This window comes from Limulus polyphemus, unplaced genomic scaffold (assembly GCF_000517525.1).
Source record: "Limulus polyphemus unplaced genomic scaffold, Limulus_polyphemus-2.1.2 Scaffold33, whole genome shotgun sequence".
NCBI classification, from domain to species: Eukaryota; Metazoa; Arthropoda; class Merostomata; order Xiphosura; family Limulidae; genus Limulus; species Limulus polyphemus.
In genome coordinates, this window is record NW_013665643.1 from 871,317 (window position 1) to 882,733 (window position 11,417).

An 11,417-nucleotide genomic window follows, 5' to 3' on the forward strand; every position below is an offset into this window, starting at 1 on the left:
GGAAGGCTCAAAAACGGGCCTGGGATACATTTCGACGGTATCCCACTCTTTCTAACCGTATTGTTTATCAGCGAGCCCGTGCCCATGCTCGGCAGGTTCAATGTCAAAGCCAAAAGGAGTCTTGGATAAAGTTCACTACTAGCATCTCTTCTACCACTAATTCCAAAACTGTATGGGACAAGATTCGGAGAGTCACTGGGAGGTATGCTTCCCATCCCCTTTCCATCTTGCTCTCCAATGGCCAGGAAGTTGCTGATGTCCAGAGCATTGCCGATGCTCTCGGCCAGAGCCTTTCTCATGCATCTAGCACTTCTGTTTCTTCCCCTGCCTTCCTGGCCATAAAGTCTCGAGCAGAGCGATCGCCTCTTTCTTTTCGGGCCGATCGTCTCTATGATTATAATCACCCCTTTACGGTGGTGGAACTCAAACTTGCTCTTCATCGATCTGGCAGTACATCGGTCGGACCTGATGATGTTCATTATGAGATGTTGCGCCATCTCTCTCCTGCCTCTCTTGCTATTCTTCTGGTTATTTTTAACCGGATTTGGCAGGATCATATTTTTCCAGATGCTTGGCGCCAGGCTATTGTCCTCCCTTTCTCCAAACCTGGGAAGAATCCCAAGATTCCTTCTAATTATCGTCCCATCGCTTTGACTAGTTGTCTTTATAAGGTTCTAGAGAGGATGGTTAATGCTCGTCTTGTTTGGTTCCTGGAATCAAACATGATCCTCTCACCCACACAATGTGGGTTCCGTCTACAGCGATCCACCATGGACCATCTGATTCAACTTGAAACGTCGATCAGGGAAGGCTTCCGTACCTCCACGTAGTGTCATAATTTTGCAGGACCTCCACTCCTATGGGTTGCGTGGCCATTTACCCATTTTTATCCACAATTTTTTACAGAACAGGTGATTCCAAGTCCGTGTGGGTTCCACTCTTTCCCGTTCCTTCCCACAGGAACTTGGAGTCCCTCAGGGCTGTGTCTTGAGTGTCACACTTTTTAGTGTTAAAATTAATGCCATCACTACAAATCTTCCTCTGACTGTTGCAAATGGGCTCTATGTCGATGACTTCCACATCTCGTGCCAGTCGTCGAACATGAGGTTTATTGAGTGGCAGCTTCAGACTGCCCTCAATCGGTTGTTGACATGGACCACTGCAAATGGTTTTAAATTATCTTTTTCTAAAACCGTTTGCATGCATTTTTGCCGCCAACGGGGTCTCCACCCCGATCCCGAGCTCTGTCTCGGCGATATAGTCATTCGTGTGGTCCCTGGGGCAAAGTTCTTGGGGCTTCTCTTTGACCGTAAGCTTAGTTGCGTGTCAAGTGTGCAAGGGCTCTGAACATCCTCCGTGTTCTCTCTTCCAGCTCTTGGGGAGAGGATCGATGTTCTATGCTCAGGATCTATCATGCTTTAATTCAATCCAAACTGGACTATGGGTCTTTGGTCTATGGTTCCGCCAGGACCTCGGCCCTGAAGATGCTGGATCCCATTCACCATCTGGGGCTTCGGCTCTGCACCGGTGCTTTTCGCACTTCTCCAGTCCAGAGTCTGTACACTGAGTCCCACGAACCTTCTCTTTACCTCCGTCGTTTGCAACTTTCTTTACAATATGTTACTAAGCTTCGATCCTTACCATGGCATCCCACCTGGGATTGTGTTTTTCTTCCTCGGTGGGCAATGCTATTTCAGAACAGACGGTCTGCTATTCCTCTATTTTGCCTTCGTATCCGGGCATTATTGGCTGAATTGGGTCTGGCATTGGATGACATTGCTGTCCCCAATGATCAGCTCATTCCACCATGGCTTATTACCATCCCATCCTGTGACCTTTCCTTGAGTCATCTGGGGAAGGCGGATACTTCCGATTGGAAGTACCGTCTTCTTTTTGCTGAACATCTTTTGAACCATTCCTCTCTTCCCATTTACACGGATGGTTCAAAATCAGGTGACTCTGTAGGTTCTGCCATGGTTTGCTGTGGCTCGGTAGTTGCTCGCAGGATCCCCTCTACAGTATCTGTGTTCACTGCTGAGTTATATGCTATTTCTCTTGCCCTGGATCATGTAGAAGCTATGCAGTACAGTAATTGTGCTATTTACACTGATTCTCTTAGTTCTCTACTGGCCCTGGAATCGCTTAACGTTAGTTCTCACCCTGTTCTTGTCGATATTCAACACCGATTGGCCCACTTTTCTCTATCTTCTATTTCCATCCAGTTTTTCAGGATCCCTGGCCACGTCGGTATTCACGGGAACGAGCTCGCTGACACCGCAGCTAAGTCCGTCTGCTCTGGTACCATCACGGCCGTGCCTGTCCCATACATGGACTATGGTCCTGTCTTCAAGGCGCGGCTTTGTGCCAGTTGGCAGTTGACTTGGAGTGAGCAATGCCATAATAAGCTTTTCCAGATCAAACCTTCTGTTGGTCTTTGGCCGTCTTGCTTCCGTAAGGATCGGAAGGAGGAAGTAGTCCTGGCAAGGCTACGCATTGGTCATAGTTTTTTAACCCATCGTTTTCTTTTATTAGGTATTGACCCACCGATGTGTAGCCATTGTGACACTTAAGTCACAATAGCCCACATTTTACTGTCGTTACGACCGTGAGCGGCGGCACCATTTTAGACACATTTTTTCTAAAAGTTTACCCCTGATGCTGGACAGTGTCATTGGTAATGGTGACACTGTCCGACTAGATTGTATTTTTAATTTTTTACACACTATACGTCTCTTTAATTCTATATATAAATCTTTTACCGACATGTATTGATTTTAACTTGCTGTTTTTTTTACATTTTACTTTAATCTACTTACATTGCTTTTACCGGTTGTTTGGCGCAGATAGCCTAGCTGCTTTGTGTCATAAAACACCAACCAACCAGCCATTATTATTCAAATATTTAACAAGCCTTCCCTTAAACTCCCTTACATTAACTGCATCCACCACACCTGAAGGTAATCCATTCCAGAAGTCAACCGCTCTGTTAGAAAAATAAAACTGTCTGAGTTGAAGATGACTCCTAGTCTGTGAAAATTCACATTTGTGTCTTCTAGTCCTACTATTATCACTATTAAGTATGAAAAAAAGATAATGCATTAAACTGTAAGTTCCCTTAACAATCAATCTCAAACAGATCCTCTTTAACTCTTCTTTTTTTTCAAGAGAAACAAATTTCTAAAATCTAAGCAAAATCTATGAGTAATGAAAAAAAAGAAATGTCATCAAACATGGCAGAAGTCATCTATTGCAGATTTTTTTTTTCTAATAATTTATCAAGATGAGAAATTATTTCCACAAACATTTTTTTAACTATTTAAAAAGTGTGAAACTTTTTAATCTGTTTGAAAGAAAGGATAGTAATAATTTTGTAGAAAATACATGTGAATTATTTGTTGTGTTCAATTTGATTTCAGGTGAAGAGAAGACTGAGAGAGAATGGGGAACCTCCTCAGGCTTCTGTCCAGAGATGAAACCCCAAAGTATAATGTTTTTGTGGACTTTGAAAGTAAGTAAAAGAAAATGCATTTACATGATTTTTGTTTTTGATCGAATTGTAAGAGTAAGAATTTAGTAAGATGCAGTTTTTATCTCTTAGCAAAAGAAATTTACCCTTTGATGAATATCTTCTCTACTTCAAGTTATTGGTTTAACCTTAAATTCATGGGTAGGGGTCAATGTGCACACCCCTCAAGGTGTATTCTTGTACATGGTGAGGGGACCTCTGAGAGAAGGTTCTGTACTTTCAGTTTACCTCCTCTGGTATTTGAACATCCACCCACGTGTTTGCCATGCGTGGCAACCCGTGAAGGGGAGGAGAGGATCCTGGTAGTTCAGTGGTGTCTGGGGCACTGCAACACACCACTTTGGCCTTGAATTCCTGTAAACGGGTGGCCTTGGAGTGGCCCCTCCCAGGTTCAATCAACTTGTCCTGTTGGGCTAAGGTCAACTGAGTGCCAGTGTTTGGCAAACCCTAACCCATATTGTTCTCAAAACCCCCACTTTCCCCAGAAATCCACTTCTCAAGACATGCCTGTTATTAACCCCTATTGTGCTCTGAATCCCTGACCTTCAGCGAGCAGTTAGTTTTTGTTGCTTGAAAACATTTTTTTATACAGGAAAATAATAACTTTTGTGATTTAGAAGAACATACTTGTAAATAAAGTAAAATAGATAACCATCTCACCTTCCTTAATTAATATAGACAACATAGTTCTTAAAGTATTTCAAATTATCTATCAATGCCCCATGTCATCAGAGACTAACTAAAAAAAATATTAAAACCACACTACAAGATAGAATAAAATATCACTATATAAATAAATAAATAAAAGACAGAATAACACTGGTCTATATCTGAAGTAGATAATACAGCAGACAACATAGACTCCATCAAGTTACACAACTTTTCAAACTTCTTACTATACAAACACATATTTATGTACTAAGGAAATTGACTCATTTGTTCTCAAAACAACAAGTCTCATAAGACACACCTGAACACAATGCCCAGTAGTAAGCTTATGTAAAGTACTTAAACACTTTAAAGCATAACAAAAGAACCTCCTAGATATAGCTACAACCACAGAAGACACAACTTATGATCTATCACAAAAAGAAAAAGGAATCAGAATCAAAATAATGTCATCAGTTCAAAAAGATGAACTGCAAACTCTATATTAACATCCCTAGGAGAAAAAACTGCCCTCAGATAATACCATAGTAATTCAACAGTGTACAAAAATATTACTACTGTAATCATTGACAAAGAAGAATACACTCTTATCAAGCTTTAACTAGTTGAAGATGGTCAGAACAAGAAGACCGAGCCTAACCCAACAGCTGACATGGAGAGAGAGAAAGAAATAATAAGCTTCTCAAGAAATGTCAAAAAGAACTTAAAAGAGAAACAGTGAAATAGCTAATAGTATACCACAGCATCACCCCACACGTCTGTTATAAGAACTTAGAAATGAAAGCAAAAAATATCGTATAATTTGTCTCAGCATCACACCTGCCATATCCAGTGCCAATGAGGCCTTTTGCGCAATATCAGGATTCATCAAACATAGCAGTAGGCTAGGTGCTATTTAAATAATCAGTTTTCATGAACAATAACTGTTATAGTGTTAACTTGATTAAGTAAGTAGACTTTAAATATTATGAATTTTATTTAGGTCACTTACAAATCAGATTTTTAGGCTAAGGACTAAGAGCACAATATTATTGATTTGTTATATTTTTTAACACTTGTCTATCTAAACTTCACAAGTGAGGCTACCCTCTTCATTCCACATTTAATTGCAGAGATTTCACATTCCATTCTTTAGAATTCATGAACCACCTGAACAGACAACATCCAGCAATATAATTCAGTGTAATTAGAAGAAAATAACAAATTTTCACTCCTAGACATGATGATTTTGAAAACATGTTGTTCATAAACCACAAGAGTTTACAGGAAACCCACAGATACCTAAACTATAGATCACATCATCTAAATAGTGTAAAGATGGACATCATAGATCGCATATTCATCAATTAGTAGTATTTTTAATATAGGAGATGCTAAGAAGAAGGAAGAAAAATCTCATTACTACAATCTTCTTTGACAATGAATATTTGATAAAGAAGGAAATAAAGAAGATAAACACCATGAATAAACAGAAAGAAAATTAGAGACACACAGCCATATTCCTCTAGAGCAAAAAAATCTCAAACGTACGGAGGATATAAATACAGCATCAAGTCGAAACAGTATTTGGAAGCTATAACACAATATGATTGAAGTTAGTAAGCACTAAACATCTTAAAAACTCAATGGAGAGCAAAAACACAATTTACAGCATTCTTTGCACAGATGGCCTCCAATGCATTGAAGAAACCAAAAGATCAACAGAAGTCAGATTTCAGGAGCATAATAAACATATGGTACTTTAATAATGATCTATCTTCAATAGCTCATCATAGCAGGGAAGAAGACCATACAATAAAATGAACTAATACTAACACGATGGGATATGAACTACTCATGATAAGAACGGTAAAAGAAGTCTTTTTTTTTTCATCTAACTGATAACACACAATCAGTCAACATAGCATGGAATTCAGTAATACCTGGATAACCATCTTGAAACCATTAAAATGGCAGCAGATCAACAGTGTAAATGTAGGATATGAACTAATTAGTAATAAGTATCTAATAATAACAGTTAATAAGAGTAATTAATTAGGTAATCATATTGGCTACTAACCAGAACAACAGTTGATACCTGATTACCACAATCTTATTGTAACAACTGAATTGTCATTTCCAAAAGGTAGGAGTGACCTTAAAAAAACATCGAGACAGAAATTAAATACATGAATTTTTTAAAATAAATACAAAATTGTGCAGTTATTTATTAAACATTTTGTTTTCTTCAAAATGTCTAAATTGATGCTGTTATTATTTGAGTTATCTTTCTAACTGTAATCCTTAATATCTTTTGATGTGCAAAAAACAACAGTCTGTGATAGAAAGGCAGGGGGGAAGCTCAAGAGTTGAAGCAGACTTCCCTTCTGAATAACATCATATGAAAGCTTACCTGTGTTATGAAGATGTTTTTAACCACCACCTACTAGCTGTTATGTGAAGTTGGTATGCAGATTAATGAAGGGCCTGTGGAAGTATCAATTAATGACCAATCCTTAGTTGGTTATCAGACACATTTAGGTATTGTATTCAATTTCAGATGCTCAACCATCAGAAGCTGAGAAAGATACCTATTTGGTTGTTCAGGAAGTGTTGCAGCATACTAAGGATATCCTACAGGAGCTGCAAATGTACAAGGGAGCAGGAAATGAGATCCGTGCAGTAAGTCAAGAGCTAATATAATTATGCCTTGAAAATTTAAAGAACACATTATTTATTACAAAAGTAATATCAAGTGATCCATTTAAAAACAAAATGGTTAAGTATCTTACATACAATGTCAATTGTTATTTTCTTCTTTACAGAAGCAAATGATATAAAATTTTAAAACTAATTTTACCCTATATATTGGGTATATAAAAATTTGGACAAAATTTATATATACCTGTCAGCAGGGCTGTATTAGGAGGGCAAATTGGTGCAATTGCCTTGGCCACCTTGATTGACTTTCCTTTCCCAACTAAGAGAAAATAAAAAATCATCAAACTCATTGAAAACATGTGCTTGCTACTGTGTCACTATGACAACAGTGGTTTTTTATTCTTTTCATATAAACCTATTATTTTGTAATTTTTAATTAATGTGTTCACACAGCTTGTGCTTTCATAAATATTTCTTAACAAAAAATAACAAATAAATATTTAACAAATAGATTGGTTTCATTGCTTTATATTTATTATAAATATTAGAATTAGTATTTTGTTTTTCACCTACCCATAACTTATATTTGTGTTACTCAAAATATAGTTAATAAATAGTATTGAATTGTATTTGATTTATTTATGAAACTTAGTTTTGATTATGAGGGTTCCCCTACAAAATTTATCTGCCCCACACCTCAACTTGAAATCCTTAATTCGGTCTTGCATGTCAAGTAGCATATTTTAGTTTATTTCAGATAACAGTCTGCTATTGAAATGTAATAGATTTTTTTCATTTGTGTATGTGTATATAATTTTATGTATCCATTATTTTGAAATGTAGTTATTTGTGTCAGAACTCCAGATAACATAAATAATATTTAGACTACTAAGAAACTTGAAAATTTTGTTTGAATGTCTTAATTATATTTCTTTATTCAACATATTTGTTATGCAAAATTTGTAGGCAAATTGGAGCGTGTCTAATAATTTTTTAAATCTGTTATATCAGTAGATTGAAATGCTAGGTGTTAGATATAAATTTGTGATTTTTGCTATGCGTACATCAGTGAGAGAGAACTTGAAACAGTTTAGTTTTACAATAGCATACTATTTGAAATTTAATACATAAACATGATCTATAAAAATGAAATTTCAAAAGCACAGATAATGCACATACAGGAATGACAAATAATAAGTAATTGCAACCATATGTTCGATTTATCATTATTGAAGTATATTATTATAGAAAGCACTAAAGAAAAGTGATAAAGTTGTACAGTGTACTAGTATTTCATATTTGCTCTAAACAGAGTAGTACACCTTGTTTTTTTGCTACAATAACTTAATCAATATATAATTGTGAAATATTGTTCCATTATCTTTTATTACACCCTACAATTCAGCCAAGTTATTGAGTTGTTGTGTGACCATCTAAATTTCCATATAAGCCCTTAGTTTGTATGCTACCATAAGTTTATGAATTTCAAGTGTTCCATTGGTCTTTTTCTCGCTAGGTATCATTTCACCACATTTGCTGCATGGTTGAATCATTATCTTGCAAGAAGATGAATCCCTGCCTAACAGGTCTTATGTGGAAATGATATTATGGATACAAATCGGCATGTTGCTGTCAGCAGTAAGGATGCTATAAATTTTTTGTAGATCATCAACACCATTCTCTTAGATGACCCACACCTATATTGACCCGATAACTGGCTTCATTGTAGATGTTTTATGTCGACCCTGATACTGTTCTCTTCTCTGCCTTTGAACAAACTATTGTTGATTTTTGCCAAACAATTTCTAATTTGTACTCATATGTAAATCACACCCTTGTCCAGCTTTGCCCATTCCGTTGTTTGAAGTCTGATGTCACATTTCAGCCTTTTGGTTTTGCTCTCTTTCCTAAACAGAGGTTTTTAAGCAGCTACATATCCTCTGAGGCTGCTTTATGCTAATCTGTATCTTACTTTTTGGAGGTAACAATCAAACCTATACTTACAGCTAGATCATTGGCAAAATCTGTACTGGATTGTTGTTTGTCTGTGTGTCTGTATTTGTCTCAGTCTATTTGGTGGAATAGCTTTCACTGTTCAAAACTATCTACTATCAGTGCATTGTGTAGTTGAAATTACACTGTAGTGCAATAGTCCAATTTCAATCATCACATAGAACACCATCAGTGGTGAAAAAAAAGGTGCTGTATGGTCAAGACAATCATCCTTGTATATGTTATCGTAGATTGTGAGCACCTCTTTGTATTAGTTTTATATTTTTTTTTGTTCTTTGTTCTGATGCTTTATAGCTTTCAAGTAGTGGAGTTTATAACAAATAACGGAAGCTTTTCAATGTGCACATGTGAACTTTTGAAGTAATTTGCTGAAATTTGAAAAATTTTTTGTTTATACAGTTATAATTCTTTCCGTCACTTCATAGTTATAGTCTAGTGTCATCACACATTTGAAATTGTATGAGTAAAAATATACTTTACCAGTGAAGCATATCCTTTCATTTTATTATTATTATTTTCCTACAATACCAAAGAAGTTATTAAGGAATGTTTTTACCACTTCAATAGTGAATCCAAATGAATCACAGGTTCTATATTGTATATTTATTTTTAGTATTTTAATTTAAAATATATTCTCAATTTAGGCTATTGCAAATCCTTTAAATGGAACCCAGCAGATAAGGGCTTGGGAATCGGTTCTTCCTCTTGTTTTTAAACTCAGGCAGTTTTATGAATTTTCTCAACAGTTAGGTAAGTCTTATTTCACGATTTTCAAGTAGTTAAAACATTTGGGAACTTTGTAAAAGAGCACTGAAGGAAGAACTTTCACTGACAAAAGGTTTTACTGTTTAAATAATCTCAGTATATCAAACACCAATAATTTATATTAAAACATCATTATAAAGCTGCAAATAGATATCAAAAAACTATTTTAGACAGTAACAATAATTCTTTTTTTTTGTAAAAATATATTGTTGTACTCTGTATAAGAATTATGTAGTAAGAAATATCTTTATTTAAAAATGTATTTTAGACATTACCTTTAGCCAACCCCAAACCTATAGGACAGTAATACTCAGCAAAACACTTTGTTTATACACTATTAAAATTTTCCTGCCTGGACTAGGACATAATACTTCTGTAAATCTGTGCTAGATTGTCCAGCAACGTAAAATGTATGGTAAACTATTTAATAAAGTTCAAAATTATTTTTTTCAATAATCAGTAATGCTTGAATAATTAAAAAAAGAGAAATTATTTTAAGTTTATGTGATTTATTTTGCTGTCAGGTGTTGTGTTTTCTGTTTTTCTTGCTTTCTCTTTTGTGTGCTAGGTCTTTTCTCTTGGTTTTAGCAATTTTCCAAACACTCCTGAACTTAAATGTATTACACATTGTGTGTGAAAGGTACATCCTTTTAACCCTCTCCAGACGGGTCAAAGGCCATGTCATTGCCTTTGTTGACTCACATTCAAAATTTTATTGAACTTCTGTTTCATGAATTTATGTCAGTAAGTTTGGTATCAAACTGTATATTTTAATTTAATTTTTAGTATTATACATTATTTAATTTCTTAATTTAAAAGTAAATATTAAAAAAAACAGTTAAACGTTGATTTTTGTGTGTCACATGGTATTTTTAATGCAGCACTAGTTCAAATTAGATGTTTATGATGTCAAAATTCTAAGTCAAATTACTGATATTAACAAATTAGAATATAAAATAAGAACCTCGTATCTTTTCTATTTACTGAGATATCACTCATGTACTGAATCAAACACAATGGCCCTGCTCACCTCTTCCAATTTTGGAAATGGTCCCCAATATACACTTACTTCAATATATGACATTTGAATAACCAATCAAAATCTCAGAATGTCTTCCTAGTGGCTTTCTCAGCCATTTTAAAGTGTTGGGATGCCATCTCATTCCTTTGAACCAAGATTTCAAGGAGGTAGGTTGTGTCTTTAGTCTGCTTGAAATTTCATATTTTTTAGACTGAAATACAGCTTGGTTACTAAGCTTGATAAATTGTAGTGGAATTCTGTGGTATCGATATAGTAATGTGTGATTTTATGGTTCTCCAACTGTATATATAAAACCTAAAAAAATTATTTTGTTTCATATCCTTCAAGTGCAAAATTTTAAAAGGCTTAGCAACGTATGTCAAGCAGCAACCGAGTACAAAGGGTTGTAACTAGAAGAGATAATTGTTTGCCTTACTTCTTTATTTACTGTTCTATGTTTTAAGAAAAATCAGTATAAGAACTTATTTCTAAATAGTAATAATCTATATACATATATAATGTATAATAATTGAAATGTGACTGTATTTTACAAAATACTAGTCTATTAAAATGCAGCCTAGATGGGTCACTTTGTAAAGACTAAAGGTCAGTTTTATATTATTGGGTACAGTAACATGAGAGCATATATGCAGCAGCATCATTGTAACTTCTGTATTGTTAGCCAGACACAGCTGAAAGGTCAATATAATAATATTAATAAATATATATATAAATGTATAATGTTATAAGATTTAAGCTATTTAGTCTAAATATTTATATTTT

The 11,417-nt window shown here is 35.1% G+C and overlaps 1 protein-coding gene across 7 annotated transcripts in view; it reads left to right on the forward strand.

Annotated features, from left to right (window-relative positions):
• Positions 1 to 11,417, forward strand: part of LOC106460467 (protein FAM49B-like) — a 63,726-nt gene that overhangs the window by 27,573 nt on the left and 24,736 nt on the right. For 6 of the 7 annotated variants that reach the window (XM_013920167.2, XM_013920174.2, XM_022387355.1 and 3 more), the window contains 3 exons: positions 3,417 to 3,508; positions 6,735 to 6,856; positions 9,493 to 9,598. In XM_013920167.2, the coding sequence (XP_013775621.1) occupies positions 3,439 to 3,508; positions 6,735 to 6,856; positions 9,493 to 9,598 (298 nt within the window). In that variant the 5' untranslated portion in view covers positions 3,417 to 3,438. Of the gene's footprint in view, positions 1 to 3,416; positions 3,509 to 6,734; positions 6,857 to 9,492; positions 9,599 to 11,417 lie in introns of those variants that run through there. The other variant, XM_022387366.1, reaches the window with a different exon arrangement.